Source organism: Arachis hypogaea, chromosome 4, assembly GCF_003086295.3.
Source record: "Arachis hypogaea cultivar Tifrunner chromosome 4, arahy.Tifrunner.gnm2.J5K5, whole genome shotgun sequence".
NCBI lineage: Eukaryota > Viridiplantae > Streptophyta > Magnoliopsida > Fabales > Fabaceae > Arachis > Arachis hypogaea.
The window spans coordinates 23,687,597-23,709,312 of NC_092039.1; the positions used below are offsets into that span (position 1 = coordinate 23,687,597).

Sequence of the window (21,716 nt, forward strand, 5' to 3'; positions counted from 1 at the left end):
TTCCTTCTATTTAAAGTATTTTAAACATAAAATTTGTTGGTAAATCATTGGCTGATAAATTTTTTAATTCTGAATTTTGGACTTTTAATTTTTAGTAATTTAGATGAGTAATGTAAAGTAATCAATTTTTTTTAGTCAATATCAGTTAATTTTTTAAAATTATTTTATTTATTTTAAATTATATATCCTAAATTATAAATCTTTAATATTAAATTCTAAATTATAAACACTAAAGTTAGTTAACTAAAAGTTGGTTCTTTATAATTTATTACGAGATATAGAATTTTTTGAATTTTTTAAGAATAACATTTGTTGTGTGTGAAAAAATAAAAATTGTTAACTCTCTAATTCACCAAATAACATTCATTTATAGAATAATATTCACAATTACTCGAACTTTTAAATTCTTGCTAACATGACTTTAAAAAAAAAATAAATTAGAATACAATAAATTTGACGAAATAGAATACACCTCAATTTACATCTCTAATCTTTCAATACATAAAGCATTTTCTTGTCTGGCTTAAAAAGATTCTTACAATAAAACGTTGAATACATTATCACATACCATAATTTAAACTGCAAAAATATGAAAAGAAGTATTGGTAGACACACAAACGCAGAAATAAAACCAGGAACCCAATCTGAGTCATAATAGTAAGTAATGAAGAAGGCACTTGCAACTGCTACCATCATGCTTGTTATTGAGAAGAACAACGCTACCAATCCAAATATGAGCTTCAAGGGCAGTGACTTGTAGAAATCAGACTCAGCATAACGCGAAACAAGAATGGACAAGAATATTAATATTGCAGCTGCCGATGAGATAAATGCAGCTGCATCTGAGATTGCAAACACCAAAAAAGATGGCTTTTTCAAGTAGTTTGGTTTCCCTTTTGCATCGTCAACACCGCCTGGTATGCTTATTGCAGCAGCAAACACCCCCGTTGCAATGACGGTTGCAATCAGCATACAATTCTCTGCTGTGCTTTTCATCCAAGCCTCTGCATCTTTTCGCAACTGTGTGTGCTCCCTTGTGAATAACTCTCCAGCAGTTAAGCCTTCTGAGTTTGTTGATTTTATAAAGGATGGTGGCATTATCTTCTTTACTTCCTGTATGTTGCATGAACTTTTAATTAAGTATACCAATATTATCTTTGCTTAATGAAGCCCTAAACATAAACAACGGTTAACTACTTGTTCAAACTACATGTAGAATAAGAAATCATATATTTTTCTTACATATTAGTTATAGAATTATACGGGCAGGTACAGATAGATAGTCCAATCTGGTATCAACAGATAGGGTTTAACTCATACCTTGAACCATACTAACTCAAGGCACATCTGAAAAGCTGCTCCAGAAACTAGTTCAAGACTGCTTGGTGGTGCTATTTGTGCAGCCAAATGCAAGAGAGTATTACCACTGGTGTCTACCATAGTCACTATAATATCCTTTTGACAACCAATCTCATGTATCACATTGTAGATGCTTGCCTGGCGATACTTCACAGCTTTGTGAATTATAGTTTGTTCTTTCTCATCCTTTGCCCATATCAAGCTTGGATAGCCACTAATAAGCTCTGACAAGAACCCAAAATTACCAACTTCTGCAGCAGCAAATATTGGTTGACATGGCTTGCTTATGATATCAATTATGTCATCCTTTGTGGAAGTTTTACAAATTGTGCTCCAAAGGCTGTTGACCAATTGGTAAACTACTTCCTGCTTCATGCCTGTAATATATTATTAAAGTTTTGTTACTTGAAATGAAAGGAATTTGCAATAGAACAATAGAATAGCCAATGTTACATAGCAACTTATATAATGAATATGCTCGTTCAGTTATAAAATTTTTAATTTAGGATGGTTAGTGATATAATCATGATTATTCATGTGTTTCTTTTTATTTGTTTAAATTTTTTTAAAAAAATAGTATCATAAAGTGCAAAATTCAAATAACCGTCAAAAAAAGGTCTTACTTCACATTTGACAAAATATATTAAAGATATAACCATTCATATCTCTTTCTATCAACTTAAACAAGACTTTAAGTTATTTAGATTTTATTTTTTGTTAGTAGTAGTATTCTAATTCCTAAAATTTTGGCCCCCGCGGGGTAGAGCCACTTTTTGAAGCCCACGTCAATTATGGATCTCAAAATCTTAAATTTATTCTCCTTCATTGTCTTTCTCTTTCTATTTTCTCTCTTGCATGGTGAATTATTGTGAATCATGTCACTATCATTGATGAATCTAGGTAGCTTGTCTTAATGAATTGTGAATATGTAATGATTTACCAGGGTTGATCATGATGGTGTGGCTTTGATGGTGTGGACTTTGGCAACAAGAATCCGAATGATTTTTAGCCAAGAGATGCAAAGCTGTCTCGTCGTGATAATCCCTTGCATAAGCTAGCTCTGGTTTAGCTTCTGCCATTTCTAAGGCTAAGCCTGCAAAATATTACACATAAATGTTGAAGAAAATGAGATTAAATATAATTGCTTGCTATTGAAGAATTTGACTTAAAATTGAACGTGATGTTAACCCACTAGTCAATTATTAATATACTTGTCTTAAATTTGGTACATAATACTCACTCTGTTACATAATAATTATTCCAAAACCGAAAAACACACACACACAAGACAAATTTTAATTAACACAATCAATATTATAGTTATTTTCTTTTCCTTAACATTGTATTATTATTAATGATAAAATTTGGAACGAAAGAATAAATTACAACAAACCTAAATATTACAAATGAGATATATATAATTTTAAACCTTAAAAAATATTAGGTGAATAGTTTCTTTTATTTTTATTTTATATTTGAATCAACACTACCAAACGTTGTTTTTATCCTAAAATGTCTCCTACATTTCCAAAATCAAAATGAATAATAAAAATCAACTATTAAATTAATTATTATGTATTTATGTATAAATATATATAATATTTAATTTATTTTTAATATATATTTTATATTTTAATATATATTCTATATTAATAACTGATTTAGTAACTAATTTTTAGTATATACCTAATTGGATGACTCCAAAACAAATATTATGAAAGAGAGAGACTAAGGAATAAAAGAAAATTTTAAATTTTAAGCATGTGTATTTTCGTTGAATTTAGATCCTTTACATTTTAAATTTTATTTTAGAAAATAAAGTAAGATCTCTCACCATTTATTTTATAAGTAAGACTAAGAAAAAATATAAGAAAAACTATTTAAGGTAAGAGATCACACTTTATTCTTTAAATTAAAAATTAAAAATTTAGAAGATCCAAATTAGATGTTAACAAAACAAATGCGTACCATAGAGGCCAGTGTTGATACAATTGAAGAACAATTGGTTCCAATCATCCTCTGTGAATATTGGTTTTGTTATGTCATACAAATGCCAAGCCATTTCACATCTGCCTTGCAATGCAGCAAAGTGAACAGGGGTGAATCCTTTTACACCTCTAGCGTTTGCCACTGATCGATTCATCTCCAGCATCAAGTCAACAACTTGCATGCTCCCAAATGCAGCAGCAAAGAAAAACGCAGTGTTTCCATTGTAATCTTCCAACAATAAGTCTCCTTCATCTAGAAATTCCTTCATCAGTCGTTGCACAAAGTGAACATGCTTTTCACCCACACCTGCTCCTGCTGCTATGTGTAACACTGTAGGCCATCCACTTGCTATGTAGGCATTCTTCAACCTCTCATCTTTCTTTAGGATCTTCTTTGCTTCTTCCCAGTTACCTTCTAGTGCATGCTTGTATAGGGGAACACACAGCTTGAAGAAATCATTATTCTTTGGATTTCCTGAATAAACCCAAAATGGAAACAAATATATATCTGATCTCTTTAATTCTCTATACAAAGTAAACAATAAAAATATTTCTAAAAAAATTAGGTGCGGACAAAAATAACTTTAAAAAATACAAACGATAAAAATATTTGTATAAACAAAAATATTTTTTATATATTAAAATTAGTCACTAAAATTAGTTATCATGTATTTATATATAAATATATATATTGTTTAATTTATTTTTAACTTGTATTTTATATTTTAATATATATTTTAGATTAGTGATGAGTGATTTTGATAACTGATTTTGATATAATTCTAGCATAGTTGTTATATAAAATATGTTGAAATTAGTGTATATATATATATATCATTATTATAAGTTTGAGAAGGGGGAGAGAATACTCTAAACCTGTTTTATCTACAAATGCAAAGTTGGGACCATTATGTTGATCAGACCTGGGCTCCACGTCATTTGTTTGCGGAGTCGATGAGTTCACATTTTTAATTCTATCCCTGTAAAAGACAAAAAAAAAATACAAATTATTTACTATATATTACGTGTGTGTATTTTTTTCCTATTAATTCAATTTAAATAGTTAATTTAAGAGGTGGATATTATTTTATATCTTACAACCACAATTTTGAGTAGGGCCGTCAAAATGGGCTAAACCCATTGGGCCAGCCCGTTTACCTATTTAAATGGGCGGGCTTTGCCCCTAAAATTAAGTCCGTTTAAATTTCGGGCTAAACGGGCTGAGCCCGATTAACCCGAAAAAAATGACGGGTTAAACGGGCTAGTCCGCGGGCTAAACGGGTGGCCCGTTTAATTTTTTTTTCATTTTTTTTTAAAAAAAGTAACACTTTTAGCTAATATTTTTTCCGATCCGACCCGAAAATCCGACCCATCAACTAAAAAAAAAAATTTTTTAAATGGGTTTTGACCTAAAAGTGGTATTTTTTGTCAAAATATTTTTCAAAAAATAAAATAAAATGATAAACGGGCTGGCCCGTTTAACCCATCGGGCTGACTATAAATGGTCCGGGCTAAAAAATTTTGGCCCGCGAATAAAGCGGACTTAAATGGGCCAACCCGTTTAACCCATGGACTTAATGGGCTGGGCTTAATGGGCTGGGCCTAAATGGGCCGGGCTAGCCCGTTTTGACAGCCCTAATTTTGAGATGTTTAATACCCTGGGATAAGCTTTGATAATATTCCAACTAACACTACCATTTACAATAACATAGAATAAGAATTGGGCTATTATGGAGCTGAGCACACATAACATTGAATCATTGATAGTCAGTTTGGATCAAGAGAAAACGGGATAAAGAGAAATGGGATGAAAATAGAGTTTAATTTTTCATCAATTTGGTTATGGAAGAAAATGGAACCCACAAAAAATTTTCTTCTCTAATGTGCCAGGGAACAGGAAGCTACTAAGCTACTTGAATAAAGTTACTAAAGTTACCATTATATCCACCATGTAAAAATTAAAACAATATTGCATATATTTTAGTAAGGATATATATGTCATTTTCTTGCTATAAGTTTTTCTTATTTTCTTTAATTTCCTCTTATAGCAAATAGAAAAAGAAGAAAATATTGCAATGTTAACCTGTTTTCAAGCTCATCCCATATTTGTTTGGCTGTTTTGAAGTGCAAGATTTCTTTGTAAACATCTGAGTTTATTAGAGCACATAATAAGATGTGTCTTGCTTTTGAGGCTTGTTGTACACTCTTCATGTCTTCATCATCAAAATCATCTTCCGATTTTTCCTCTTCAATTCCATTTACAACCTTTTTTGGAACATTTGGTCCATTCTTAATGATAAGCCAAAGTTTGAAGTCCAAAGACTTTGTAAATGTCTCCATATGTTCCTTCCATTCAGTGTAATTTCTATCATCAAAAAGTGGTGGCTCCCGGATAGATTGTCCTCTAGCTATAGTCATCAAATTTTCAGCCATGAACCCAAAGATTTTTTTCTTTTCTTTTTCTTTCCCCTTCAAGTTGCAAAGCTGTCTTTAAATATTAACCTAGAAAAAATTAAAGATAATATTTTGAGAAACATAAACGAATAAACAACCATATATAATTATACTAGTATTTTTACCCGCATAATAATATTAGGGAAATATAAATATTTTAAAATTATGTTAGTATTGTTTTAATATTATAGATTATGAAAGAAAATTAAATATTTATACAATCAAATTATTTTTACAAAAAATCATACGAAAAAGTCTCTATCAGTTCAATTATGTGTAGTAAATATTTAAAAAATAAGAAATAAAAATATAAATTAGAGAGATAAATTGTGAAAATTCAAAATTAAATAAAAAAATTAAAAAATATAATAATAATAATAATAATAATAATAATATTATTATTATTATTATTATGGGATTATTTTTAATTATAAATTTAATATATTTTTTATAATTTTATTAATTTTTTTGTAAAACAGAAATGTAGAAAGAGATAGAGAATGAGAGAGAAAAAAGAAAGAAAAAGATAAAGAAAAAAAAAGAGAGGAAATTTGTTAATTTTAGAGGAAAAAATTTAATATAATTATAATGAAAAAATATCTCGTAACATATTTTAGTTTATCAACTTATTAATATAAAATATAAAATATAAGTTATATAGTGTAGAAAAGATATAGAGAGAAATAGAAAAGGGGAGAAAGGTAAATAAGAGGATGGAAGAAAAGAGTTTATTAATTTTGAAGAAAATATTTCATCTTAATTTTAATGAGAGTGTCATGTGATATATTTTTGTTGTTAAATAATAATATAATATAGCTATATTTTAATTTTAATTACAATTAAAAATATCTTAATTGTCAAATTTATAATTAATTATTGATAATGATATATAAAAGAGATAGAATGAGTAAAGGAATGAGAGAAACAGAGAATGAAAGAGGAGGAGGAGAAAATTTTTTAATTTTGAAAAAAAGAATTAATTTTAATTATAATAAAAAAATGACATATAACATATTTTAATTATAAAATTAGTAATATATAATAGATATATAATAGATAATAGATGTATTCTTTATAATATTTATATTAAAATGTCTGCCTTAAATAGAAACTAAAAAAATACAAGCAAACAAAAATATTCTGCAGACCTTAGTATCTTGAAATTTTAGAGAATAATGATTTTTTTTTAATTCTTTTAGTGCTAGTAATTAAATGGATCTATTACTAAAGAAATATTCTATCTCTAAACCCCCTTTTTCAAATTTTTAAAAAAAATTACTATTTATAAAAAAAATCGTTTGATATAAATTTGCCAAATGTTTAAACTGGGAAGGTCTCATTTTTTTAAATGTTTAATTGCTTTATTGGTTCAAATAATTTTCACAAATTTTTAATCAAGCCTTTATAATTTAAAAATTTATAATTGAATTTTTATATTATAAAATTTTTATTATTTCCTTGTTAGTAGTTCTCCTTTAAAAAAAGAAAGGACAACAATCTTAGAATATTCATTTTTATATTATTTCACAATTTATCCTACGTACTGAATGTTCCAAGAATATTTCATATTTTTTTAACAAAAATTGGTTAATAAAGACTAAATTAAAATTTTTTTATCTTGCATACTTGACTCAATAATAAACTTTTAAATTATAAAAATTGAATAGAATAATAAACTATAATGTCAATAAAATAATTAAATATTTCTTTAATTATACACATAAAAAATTGTATTAAAATTTAATTTTAAAATTTTTTTGAGAACATATATCTAATATTTTGTGATAACTACTATGTGTTGACTATTTTTCTTTTTTCATATATGTTCATTTGTTATCTTTTTTAATGTTGGATCTGGACTCCAGAAAAAACATCTATATAATCTCTACTTTAGGACATTCAAAATTTCACATTTAGATTATCCAAAAGTTATATATATGCATGCATGCGTTCTTTAATAAATGAGAATAGAATATTCATCATCATTATCATAGCAATGACTACTATTTGAATTTATTTCTTCTTTGTTTCTCTTCAACTTTTTGTTCTTCTCTTTCGAATCTAACTTACTCGCTATGAATGAGGGTGAATTTTTGTCAAAAGCTGAAATTGAGAGTTTTTTAGTATAAAAGGAATTGATTTGGCGAGCTAACAAAGAGCCATAAGGATAATACTATATGTTCAAGTGATTTTAGTAATCAAATGCAACTAAATTATCAAATAATTTATTCAAAAATTTTATGTGTTTATAGTTATAAAATTTCTATATTTATCGTCAATAATTTCGTAAACATCATTTTGAAACAATTAATTTAGCGTCAAATAACACCAAACATAACAAAGAAGGAAAAAAAAAAGCAGTAATTAAGTGACAACCCCAAAATCCCAAAATCAAAAGGATGTACTTGCAATAAGCTGAAAAAGAAATGATTAATAGTTCTAATTCATAAGTTGATCGCGAGTTTAGTATTATCAAATCCCACTGTATAGAGAAGGTAATAAAGGAACATATTGCTGGCAAAGAAGAGTTTTTTTTCTTTTTTTCCTATTGAAATTTTTAAAACGACAGGTTAATGATTAATTCATTGTGAATCTGAAATTCAAATCCTAACACAAACTAGTGAACTAATTAACTACTGTACTAACTAAATTTGACTACTATAAAAGAAGAGTTTGAAGATCCAAATTACCTTAGGCATTTCAGTTAATGCCCCGTTTCAATAAAAAAAAATACTACTATACGAATTTTTAAACGTGGTTGCTACCCCTGACCAAAAAAAAAAAAAGGAAAACGTGGTTGCTAGTATGGTGGAACCCACACTAGCAGATGGATTCCAATTCCATGGTGGTTATCTTTTGCCATAAAAATAGAAAAAACGAAACTGAAAGTAAAGTTTAGTTTGAATGGCAGGATTCCTCCTATGAAGTTGTCAATCTGCACAGAAACAAAGACGTCGAACAACACCAATACTCTAATATTAAAGTGTCTAATTAAGTAGCCGGAAATAATGTGTAGATGTAAATCGTTGAGAAAACGTACCCAAAATGTGAACAGTAGTTAAATTCTTGAAGGAGCTGAGGTATAGAGCAGGTGGACTCTTCAAAGCTGAAGAGGGAGAGGAAGAATAAGCGAAGAAGAAGAAGGAGAAGGAAAAAGTAGTTGGATTCTTTACTTGTGCAGCCGCGGGTTTGAGTTGAGAATGGAATAATAACTCACCACAATCTAAATAAATAAATAATGATCGTTGCGTTTAGGGGTGCTCAAAATTAATCCAATTCGAATAAAACTAACTAATCGAACCAAAAAAGTTGATAACCGAATAAATAGAAAATTGAAAAAACCAAAAAAATGATATTTTGTAATTATTTTTGCAGTTCAATTTGGTTTTTATTTTAATAAAAAAAATTTAATCAAATCGAACCGATTTTTTTTAAAAACCCTAAATTAAACCAATCCCATAACCTTAACTCCCCTAGTCCTTTTGTTATGATGAGCTATGTGCTCATATTTTTTTATTTGTGCTATATTATTATTATTATGTTTTTGCTTTTTAATTTTAGGTTAGTTTATTTAAAGATGTTTAGTTGTTTTGCTGTAGAGAATACTAAAATGTAGTTGTTTTTTATTGAAAATTTATTTTTATTTTTTTTTTGTTGTATTAACTAATTGAATTTTTAATGATTTTAATTATTATTGTAATTTTTTTGGTGTTGAATCTCATTATGTCAAGATTTTTATTAATTATTAATTTATTGTGTTAGTATGATTTAATGCTATAATTTTATGAAATAATATAGTAGATTTTTGTTTGAATTAATTAAAAAAATCGAACAAACCCAATAAAATCGAATAAATTGAGTCAAATCAAACCAATTTTAATCAGTTTGATTTAGTTCAAATAATCTTAATAAAAAAATTAAACGAAACCAAACCGTAATTTTAATAAACGATTCGAATCGAATGATTTTTTTTTAAATAACGAATTAAACCGTACTACTGCAAACCCCTAGCTGCTCTATACTAAGCTAACATATACAAGAGTCGTCCACCAAGTGAATTGATAATAAATCCGACAGCGTGAAGATACATTATTGTTGTTATTAGTCGTCAACTCAAATTATTATAGAGTCAACCACTAAGTTCCTCGCTCTCCTACCACTTATAAGTACTAACTTTAGTTAAAAGATTCTTATCAACATGAGAATTAGTCTTTCTTCTTTAACTATAGAAATGATGGAGATACTTTAGTTCTTATAGTCGACACGGATCTCATGATATTTAAATAATATGAATACTAAAATATTTAAAAGGTATTTTATATATACCCTTCTTTTTAATATTTTTGAAGAAGAAAAACACGTTTAAAAACGTAGGATAAATTTATATTTAGTTAGATAACATGAATTAACCTCTTACATACTTTTGGATTTTTAAATAGTACAGTTTTAGCATTTCTTCTATTGTTAGGTTTTAGCCAGGGGTAGTCCTCGAGACTGTTGCTTAAGATGTCGGCCAATGAGATATGAGATTATGGTGGTGGTAGTGATGAACAGAAAATTAGAAGTAGTGTTGAAAAAAGAGTAAATTATTAAAATAGTGTCTAAAAATTTATGTTCTTAATAAAATAATTTCAAAAAATATGAACAGTAACTAAAAAATTTTCTAAGAAGCATTTAAAATCTTTAAAAGTGAAATTAGGATAAGAATTTTAAAAACTTTGTAAAGATAAAATTAAGTTTAAAGAACTTTTTCGTTATTCTATCAAATAATTGTTAAAAAGTCTAGTGTAACAAATGTCAGTCCATTTTATTATTTCGTTGATAATTTTGTGACGAAATCGAAATTATATTAAAGACTAATATGAATCATGAATATTAAATTATATTATGAACTAATATGAATCATAAATATCAAATTAAGCCATGAATATAACTACAAACCAATCTGAGTATTTTACTCATTGTTGATTAATTTTGTATGTGTCCTTGGATATTTATCTGCTGTATTTGTTGTGGTTTGTTGTTTTATTTTTAACTCTGAGGACAATTTTGGTCTTGCTGATTGTGTTGTTTTGATATTGTATGGTGGTGTGATACTCACCTCCTCTTTGTAATTTTGTGAGGCTTTAAGTATCCCAAAAAAAAAAAAAAAGTTACGGCCATACTTCAAAAACATGGAAAGGTTTTGTTCTAACCAAAGTTAAATTATTTGTATAACTTGTGCTGATTGGCAGGCTAACCACAAAAGACAGGGTATGTACTATTTAGAATGAATTAAGTTGGAATAGTTTAATGGTTAGCTCACTAATCCGTTTATGTAAGTGTAGAAATTTAAAATTTGTCTTGTGCATGCAATAATTCATTGGCTAATAGCAAATCCTTAAATGAAGTTCTAATTTACGAAAAATTAGTATTTAGCAAATCGAATTGGAAAATATTGTAGAAAACAAAAAAATATCCTATGTAGAATAAATATTTTATGGGTTCAAAAAAAGAGAGTATAAGGTGGTGTAAGTGAAAATAACCACTCTATTATATTTTACTCAAATTAAAAATGGGATAAAGTATATTTTTTGTCTCTAAAGTTTGGCACAAATTTTAAAAATACTTTTAAGTTTTATTCTGTTTCAATTTTGTTCCCAAAGCTTTCGATTTGCATCAATTATATATATTTTCGACGGCTAAGTTTTTAAAAATTTAAGACCAAAATCTAACAATAATGTATGAAAATTATACTTGATTTGCTTGTATTGAAAGTTGTTTTTATGAAATTGTTGTTAAATTGATCTTAAATTTTTTAAAAAATTAGCCGTCAGAAATATATTTAATACAAATCGAAAATTTTTAAGACAGAATTAAAACAAAATAAAACTTAAGAATATTTTTAAAATTTTTTTATCAAATTTTAAAAACAAAAAATATAATTTATCCTTAAAAATAAAAAATATGAGACAGATTCATTCATAAAGTTGATCCCACAAAGTCGGTACACACAATGACACAATGGCCCTTTGTAAATAATTTAATTTCTTGACAAATCTAATTATGGATTCTCAGTTCCATAGACCGTGCAAAAGAAGCTGTCTTTAACTCTTCTCTTTTCTGGAAAGCAGAAAAAAGCTCTCTTATGATATAGAATAAACACTACTTACGACTTTAGTCCATGTTTAGTTTATACTAAAAATCACTATAAATAGACTTTTAATAATTGTAAATTTGTAATTGAGCAAGAGTGAACAGTGAAATGTCAATTAAATTTTTTAATTGGAAATTTCACCTTGTATCGCTCTTTCCTATAACAGTTAATTTTCCAATTTTGTCTTTCTCTATTAGTTATAAACTTTATTCTTTATTTGTGATTGAAGTTAATCAATCACAACAACATTCTTCTCTGTTTGATTGAAAAGAGAGAATATAAATCACTTATTAGTTGCCCAATAATTATTGGTATGTGTAATTGCCGGCATGATGATGTGGTGTGGTTCAGCTATAATAAGCTATTAGATCCAGAACTTCATGCTTCTTTGTAGGCTATAAGATTAACCTATTTTCTTAAGAATAAAAGTTCCGAAGTTAATGATTTAGGTCCGGCTGAAAAAATATTTTGGTGAAGTGTTTGAATTTTTGAAAGAAAAATTCAATATTTTTATTTTCTGTTTGGTAAATAAACTTAAATAAAATTGGGTGATTTGAAGAGGTTAGGGTTTGGGATCGAATGGGAAGATTGGGTTTTTCATAGATCAGTTGGAGTTTTTGTTTTTTCTTTTTCTAAGTTATTATACGATGGAATATAATAAAAGATTTCCCTCTAAAATTTTCAAATTCTGAATAATCTTAGACAAATTTTTTTATAAATATTCTTTGTTAAATTTTTTAAGCAATTCTTATAAATAATGTTGTAGTTTCAATATAAAAAGAAGTCTGAATTGTTTGATAAGGCAATACTTTATAAAGATACTCTTGAAGATTAAAAACAACCATTTTCAAAAGTTATAAAAATATCATTGTCTTTGTGGAATTCAAACATAACCCACTAAAAAATGTTAAAAATGTTGTATTTTCCTATTTTAGGTAATATTTTTTAAATATTGTCTCGAATAAGAGTTGTCGTAGACTAAAATTATTATAATATAGTAATTAATTTTAGTGTATATTTAATATAATTAAATAATATTATTATTATAAGTTTGTATTTGTGTTTTTTAGAAGTTAAGGGTGTTTGTTTCTAAATATCCAAAAACATATTTTTAAATTTATTAAAATTAAAATATTTAATGTAATTTTATATATTAAAATTATTTTAACTTTTGAAACTAATTTTATCCATTAAACTGTTATAATTAAAGTTATTTACACACATAAGTATTCTATTAATTCAATTAAAAGTAATACTTCAAATCAGTTTTAAGAAATTTTTTTGTTGAATATTTTAATTTCCAATCAATTTAATTATATACAAGATTAGTTCTGATATTTTAATTTATTTTATTAGACAAATTAATCCTTACATTAAATTATTTGTTTATTATTAGAAAGACTAATTTGATGATAATGTTACTAATTTTTAAAGACACTGATGTCTTTAGCAAATAATGATGATAATTAATTTGTTAACTAAATAAAAGATAGTAGTTGATTTAATAATTAAATTTGTTAGAGTTAAAGTGTCTAACTAAAAGTATTTTAGAGATGGATTTACGTATTATTCTTAAATTAACGAAGAAATGAACAATTTTATGGTGAAAATCCAAATGTCCAACTTTATTCGAATATTTTAGGGTGTATTTGGTTTGTGTTTTTATTTTTATTTTATTTTTAATATTTTTTATTTTTTAAATTTTATAAAAAAAATGAAAACAGTGAAAATAATAAAATTCTATTTTTTGTTTTTATCTCTTTTTTATATTCTTTTCACAAAATTTAAAAAATAGAAAACACTGAAAATAAAAACACACTTCTAATTTTGAACATATATATTTTTTATTGTTTGAAATATAATTATTCATACTTATTATTCTGTTTAAAATTTTTTAGAATAAGTGATTTTATAGCATCATAACTTTTATGACAAAAAAAAATCTAGATCGATTTTTATATGCTCTCAAAAAAAATTAATATATGACAAGTTAAAAAGGAAAAAAAAAGAATACCTATATAAAATTTATACAAACCTAAAAAAATAATTTTATATAAGATAGGATACTAAAAATATAACTGTAGATGTATTATTTATATAATTTTATTAAGCTTTTAAGATAAAATAATTTATAATAACTATGTATCAAGTTAAAAAATTTGTTAAAAAAACTAATATTTTTTATTAATATTAATTAATATTTTTAGTCAACATCTTATTTTAATAGTATTAATATTAAAATTATAATTTAATATTTAAAATTTAATATTTAAAAATAAAAATAGAATATCAACTAAATATTAACTAAAAATGATAAGTTTTATTATTTATGTAGTATTAATAGTTATGATGAGGAGTATAGCCGCCGAGGAATGGAGTGGGGGACAGGGTAGGGACGGTACGGTACAAGGATCCAACGACCAAGAAAATTGATTTTCTTTGCAACACAGAATGCTGGCACGAACTTGCAATTTGATATCAACGTGTAGAAAAACTTTTTGGGTGATACCATCATCAATTAGATCGGAAAAATTAGGAATAAAAGTTACCCTACTATCATAGTATCATTAGCTACTTGAGTTGTTAAATTATTGGAAAGTTTTTAACTATATTGGTATTTCAATAAATTTTAATTGTTGATCTTAATTATATATTATATATATATATATTTTATAATTAAAATTAATAATTAAAAATAATTGAAAGATTAATATATCAGTATACTTAAACATTTTTCTAAATTATTACGAGTTCGTTCAAGTTAATAACTAATAAGCATGCATGTAAACAGTAGTAAACAAACTTTGATGGATGGAATGATCACATCACATATATAAACAGTCAACTGTATTGAATACTTTTCCAAATGGGGGAAGTTTCTCGGAATTGAACCATGATGAAATCAAGAAATTAAAGTGATATATATTTGGGATTGAAATTATTATTGGAATGCATTATCTTCTATATGGTATTGATGTGTGGTGCTTTGCTCTAACGTATTAATCATCATGAATAGAACAACAATTGCATACTTTATATTTGATCTTCTACAAATATTTTCTTCAAGAGACTTGCCGAGAAATTGCCCTTGGAAGGCCCCAGTTGCGTAGGCAATAAGCAGTGGCGACTTACGCGGACCGTTGGGTCAATTTTTTAGTCCTCTCTCTTTCCTTACTTTTTCAATAATAATTAAATTATAAAATCACATTTTTTTTTAAATGGCAAAGATTTAACACTTTTTTATTTAGAAGTTAAAAAGATAATTAGATAAATAATCAACTTAAAAATTTGGGTTTAATCAATTTGTGTTTTAAAGATCCAATCCAAATTATTATCTGAAATTGAAATAGTTTTGGACTTAAATCTAAGATTTAAGTAAGTATCTTTTAAGTTGTACTTTTGATTTGTTCGCGAGAATGAAAGAGAATTCTTATGTCTACATTCACTTAAAAAGTGGTGAGAATACCTGTAAAAGATTCTAATATTTAAATTAGTAAGAATTTTAACGTATTTACATGAAATCGGATTGAAAAAAAATACCGGTATGATGTAGTATTTATAAAATATAATCATATAATACAATTTAGTCGTTTTTTAAAGATAACTTTTAAAGTGATTATTTTTTTATAGAGTAAAAAATTATCCCTCATGTTTAATAAAGAGAAGGCAGCGTCAGGTTAGTTACGGGTTTTAAGAACTTGTATCCGATTTCGAATGTAGTTTGTAGAAAAGTATTGGTTCATATTTTGTAGTCCCAAATTTAAACAAGACTTATATTAAAATTATAAGTTGAAAAAAAGATTAATTGAGAATACACAAAATTTAAATTTTTAATATATTTATTAAATAAAAAAATTTAATAACTTTTAGTAATAGTAATCTTATTATGTATTTATAAAGCACATATTAGCTAAATTTTATAAATTTAATTATTTTTCAAAGAATAGTGTCTAGTAATGCAGATTAGTATGTTGTTCGATAAAAATCACTTTGCAATGACATTTAATTGAGTATATTAGTGAAAGTGGAATCTAAATGAGTGACTTTAATTAAATTACGTACTCATAAACCCCTCAAAATTGAATTAATTAGTTATAAATATTCTAAAAATATATTTTAAAAGAGAAACTAGTTAGATACCATTGAGGCTTGAGAAACCGTTAGAAGACTTAGACTCTTAGGTGTAAATGTGTAATGCATAATTTGTAGACAGGAAGGAGACTTTTGACAGAATATATTTGGAAGAATCTTAACCGTCACAGAGTTATATACATATATAAGAACAATGTATATACTAAACATAGCGATTAACGGATTAAAAAAAATGTGAAATTAATTTTAAAATTCAAAATTTTAATTAATTAAATATTATCATATTTTAAAATTTAAAAATTTAGGATTAACACTCCTAAATATATTGATATTGCGTACGGTTCTTACCATTCTATCGTAACAGTATTTTCGATCTTTACCACATAGCTTCTACAGTGTTCTGTCAGTCCACATTCACATTTCGTCATTGCTGTCAGAGGCAGCTATGACACGAGGTGCTTGTCCGTCTGAGAGTGTCGTTGTTCTGTGATACCCGTGCAACCGTAGTCATTGCTGTTTCACGATCCCATGCCCCCGCTTACGCTGCTGTTCACTGTAACACCCTAACCTTTAGCACGTCATGATCGTACCAAAAGTAAGGAGTTACTAACCTGTTCTCCTTTTTTACTATTTAATATTGAGCCTTTAGGTCGATATCGCGTTTCAGTTTATAAGAAAATACCAGAAAATTATTTGTAGTAATTAAAATCACACAATTATTAATAATAATAAATGCTATACAAATGAATTCAATATAAAACTCAAATACAATACCTATCCCTCTGGATAAAATAAAACTTAAAGCAACAAGGGCGAGGGAACTCTATAAAAATAACAGGAATCACAAGTAAATCTACTAGTCGTCTGCATCTTCTAACTGAATCTTCGAACCTGTGTCACTGAAAGGGTGGAAGATTTTGGGGTGAGAACAAACCACACGTTCTCAGTAGGGAATGGGAATGCCGTAAAAGTAATGAATTTAATGCAAATAATTAACTTACTTAGTAAAACTATTTTGTTAACCCTTTGGAAATACTTTTATTTCTACTTTAGATAAATAATTACTTTTCTTTAAATTTCTAAACTCAAAACAAATTTTAAATATAAAACTAGTCACATTTTCTGTCTCTCAGCCACATAGTTAATCCTCAGTCAAATGTCAACTCGTAATCACTTTAATACACTCACAAACAAATAGTGCAAGCAAGAGATTCAATTCAATGTACAAGCAAGTCACAACAAGACAAACAATACAATCACAAAGTAATAAAACAAGCAAGCGCAATCAAATACAAATGTGCAAACAAAATAATGCATGTCTATCCCTAACGCAGGCCATGAGCTCATGTGTCGGTTGCCTACCTGCTCCCGACATTACCCAGGCACAAGTCCCAGATATGGCTTTCCAGATGCATCAGTGTGCTTATAAGTCGTACGGCTAGACCGCATCAGTGTGACTTTCCAAATCAATAAGCGTACATCTGAAAAACAGTTCTCAGTGTGTGGGCGTCCCCACTTTACATTTGGCACTAAGGCCCAAACAATCTCACATCTACTCTCCTCTGGCAGACGCTTCATTAATTAATATATTCCTTTAGTCTTTGTTCTCTACTTTCCTGTGGCAGAGATTCCTTTTCTTAAAAAATCAAGCTCAAAATAACACTTAGAATAAAATCTCTCCTTACAAAATTAGATTTAAAACATTATGTTTTTCTTAATAAATCTAGTTTAAAAAATATAATACACCTTTTCTCAACTAAATAAATCTCAAATAATTTAATTTTCCGAAACCAAATCTTTTAAAATAACTTTTCAAATAAAACCTCAGATTTTTATAAAATTTCGGCAGCACTTCCCCTAAAATTCGGGGTTAGCCACCCTTTTTCGGGTCCCAACTGAATCATTTTCAACCTCTTTTCAATCGAGAAATCAAATACATATTCATCAAATTCAGTCACAAACACAACTCAAACTCATCATTCAGTCATTTCAAACAATCATAAATTATTTACAAATACCCACTAGATTTCCATGGCATTCATAGTTTAAAAAACTTTTAATTTCGAAACAAAATCCCCTACCTCCGTATAAAATCAAAATCAACGAAAGTTCCGAAAAATTTTCTGATCGAGCTGCTGAAGAGAAAAGCGTCAGAAATTATCTGTGCCTCCTAGAACTCCAGTTGACCGAACTCAAGGGGCAGGAGAGCTACGTCACCGTTGACTTTCACCGATCAAAAATAACGCCAATATGTAGAAGAGGAGAATACGAACACTTTTATCGGATTAGATTTTTTATTGGAGTTACGAAATCACAAAAATTCAAGGCCGAAAGATCAAAGGAGCTTCGGTTCTCTTTCTTTCTCTCTCGGTCAATTTTCTTTCTCTTATTCCCTCATATTGATTCGGTGATACAACGAAGCAAATGAAGTAAAGATGATTAATGAATACAATGATATATATATATATATATATATATATATATATATATATATATATATATATATAAAAGTTTACATGCAAGCCAAGTTTGCTTTCTTTATGTTTGCTTTCTTAATCTTTAATTTCCTTAACCTTCGGCCAAGGGATAATAATAATAATAATAATAATAATAATAATAATAATAATAGTTTATCTTTTTTCTGTTTTTTTTTAAAATATCTCATATTAATAAAAATTATTTAAAAGTTTTAATAGATTTTAAACTTAAAGTATTATAAGATTTATTTAATTACTTTTAGAAAAATAATTTTTTTAAATTCAATAATAAATTATGACTAACTAATTATTTAATTTTTCAAAAATTCGGGGTGTTATATTCACAACCCCAGGGCCGCCACCGCCTCCACAATGCTCCGTCGGTCTGCATCCACAGTTTGCCGTCGCTGTCGATGAGAGCTTTCACGCAAGGTGCTTGTCCGTCCGAGAGTGCCGTCGTCCCACGATACCTGTGCCTCACTGGTGTTTCGCGATCACATGCTCCCGCCGCCGCTGTTATTCACGACTCTTACCAACTAAGTAAGATGTTCATTGTACTATGTATGTGGATGACTCTTTTCATTCTAAAGTGGATGTTTATTTTTATATACCATTGGTATTTTACTTGATTTGCTTGGTTCTGCATACACATGCTCCGCATGATGTTCATTTTACTATGTATGCGAATGGTTCTTTCAATTCTAAAGTGGATGTTTTTTTTAGGTATACGAATGGTATTTTACTTGATTTGCTTGATTCTGCATGTACATGCTCCGCAAAATATTCATTTTACTATATATGTAGATGGTTCTTTTTACTAAAAAGTGGATATTTATTTGGGTCATACATTTGTGTGAACGGAGCAAAAAAGCACGCGATGAAAGTGGCGAAGATACGCACATCGGCATGGAAGCAAGGGCAGAGGTGCAGCGCTGGATTACTGGCAGAACAAGGCCTCTGTCTCGGCAACGGTGCGACGTCACAGAGGGGAGAAGAAGGCACGCAGCGACAGCGTCGCTTGGAGGGAGTACAAGGACGGCGCGACGCATGGGAAAAGTAGGTTCTTATTTGAACTTTTGTTGAGTTTTTCCAACACTATTATGATACCCTCGTTGCTTTGAGAAATTCTGGATCAACCTTGAAATATGTTTATAACCATGGATAAACTAATAGTCGCTATCAATTTCGTACTATACATCTAGTTCTTGAAAAAATCTATATATTTGCGGAAAATAAAATTTAAAAACATGAAATGTAATATGAAATTGCATGGAAAATTTCTCAGTATTTTGAATGCCTCTGTATTCTCACCTCTCACAATAGGTTCTTTGATCCATCTCTGCAGTTGTTGCCTCAATTAATGCATGCATGCCCGGCGATTCTTCTTCTTCACTACGGTTTCCTCTCCCTTCACTACGGTTTCCTCTCTCTTCTTCCTTAGTCCAGAACAACCACCATGTCTTCATCGCGTCAATCACTAGAATCTCAATGTCTTCAGAACAACCACCAATGTCATAGCGGATCTGTAGAGGGGTTCGGCAAGCTCAAAATGTGTTGTTTATTGCCTCGTTTCGGTAAAGAAATTGATAAAGTGAAAATCATCAGTTTCTTTTTTTTTAACCAAATATAGGAGACTTGAATCCGCAACCTCTTAAATGAGTATGGAGAGACTATGCCATTTGAACTATAACTCGTTGGTAAAATCACACAAATTATACTAATTATAGTAATGAGAATCGGACGGTCATTAAACTGTTCTAAGCACTGGTTCACGGTTTTACTGGTTTGACCGGTCTAATCGTGGTTCGACCGAAAAAATCGTTTTAAAATAAAATAATAAATAAATTATAAATAAATATCCTAAATATAATTATTAGTCTAGTATAAATCTTTAAATATCTTTCAAATTTAAAACACTACATGAAATGTCATCAACTAAAACCATATGATCTTTATCAAAATACAAACTCAAAAGTTAAATGATAAAAAAATATCTAAATATTAAAATTGAACATTATGCTTCTAATCCTAAATTGTTTTACCCATTTATATAATAATTTAATCCTAATATTGAAGCATTTGAGAACAAAACCGACATTTGAGATCTGAAGGAAGGCCAATCATACTTGACATGCCACCTGAGAGAACAAAACCAGCATTTGAGAATGACAAGAAAAGTTGTTCATAAAACCAAAAGGTAACAAAAAAAAAAAGATTGAACATATTTGATCTATCCGAAAAATTGAGCACACAATCAAATCAATCATAGATGTTCATGTCATGTATAGCTTGTTGCAAAAAACATGATGCCAGAGAAATTAAAATTTTTTTCTAACATTAAGATCCGTTGACAGGCACAAATCATCAAAATAAGCTAGTTATTGAATCTTGAAGGCATGTTATGCCTTCAACTCCTTCGTTTTTATTAAACAAAGAATTGAGTCAGAGAACAATCTTCTAACTTAGTTATGAGCTTACCTGAATTTGCCTAAGGCTTCTCCAAACGAATCTTATAATATGCATTGTCAAAAGAAGTCGTTGGACTTCCAAAACCTTTACTTCCAAGAGTGTGGGTTCCAGACAAAGCTACAAGTTCTTGTATTCTGTTGAAGAGAATCCCAAAAGGATAACAAGTTAACAACACATAAGTAAAATGAGTTCTAGTTAAAAGAACAAATAATATGCAGAGAATTTTAGCCAATAATGAATAGATTTTGTCTAAGCAAACAATCAAATATCTTTTAGGTTAGGTAATTACGACATTTTGTTATCTTGCCTAAATACATTTTGAAAACAGCCACAACACAATGAGAAATCAAAAAATCATCAACAAAATAGTCAAACACTAAAACAGACTAACAGAACCATCACTATCCAGCGCAATTACAAAATAGTAAAACATTAAAACAGACTAATAGAGCCATTGAGCCATCAGTAAATTCGAAAAAAAATTTATAGCCATCACCAACTAGCAAATACAAGACAGATCCACCAGCAACAGGCAATTACAAAACATTACAAGAAAAATGGAACAAAAATTGAACAACAATTTCAGAACTTCAGACGAAGAAGAAGACCGAACATTCAAAAATTAAAAGGAAGAAGCGGAAGCGAAGAATTGAAAGCAGGGCCACTAACCTTCGACGGAGACACGGATGGCAAACGGCGAGACGAGGCGATAGGCGAGACGACGACAAGCGGCGACCCGAC

General features: G+C 28.2%; 1 protein-coding gene across 2 annotated transcripts; it reads right to left on the reverse strand.

Moving 5' to 3' along the window:
• Positions 1–452: 452 nt before the first annotated feature.
• LOC112796536 (uncharacterized) lies at positions 453–9,117 on the reverse strand. 2 transcript variants are annotated; one of them, XM_072235348.1, is made up of 8 exons: positions 8,842–9,008; positions 8,492–8,736; positions 5,431–5,849; positions 4,224–4,327; positions 3,328–3,822; positions 2,300–2,452; positions 1,321–1,736; positions 453–1,113 (listed from the first exon to the last, which is right to left on the reverse strand). In XM_072235348.1, exons 3-8 carry the CDS (start codon positions 5,778–5,780, stop codon positions 487–489), a joined length of 2,145 nt encoding a protein of 714 aa, XP_072091449.1. In that variant the 5' UTR covers positions 5,781–5,849; positions 8,492–8,736; positions 8,842–9,008; the 3' UTR covers positions 453–486. The 2 variants fall into 2 exon arrangements, with proteins under 2 accessions (XP_072091449.1, XP_025694809.1); XM_025839024.3 differs by lacking the exon at positions 8,492–8,736 and having other exon boundaries at positions 8,842–9,117.
• Between the last annotated feature and the right edge of the window lie 12,599 nt (positions 9,118–21,716).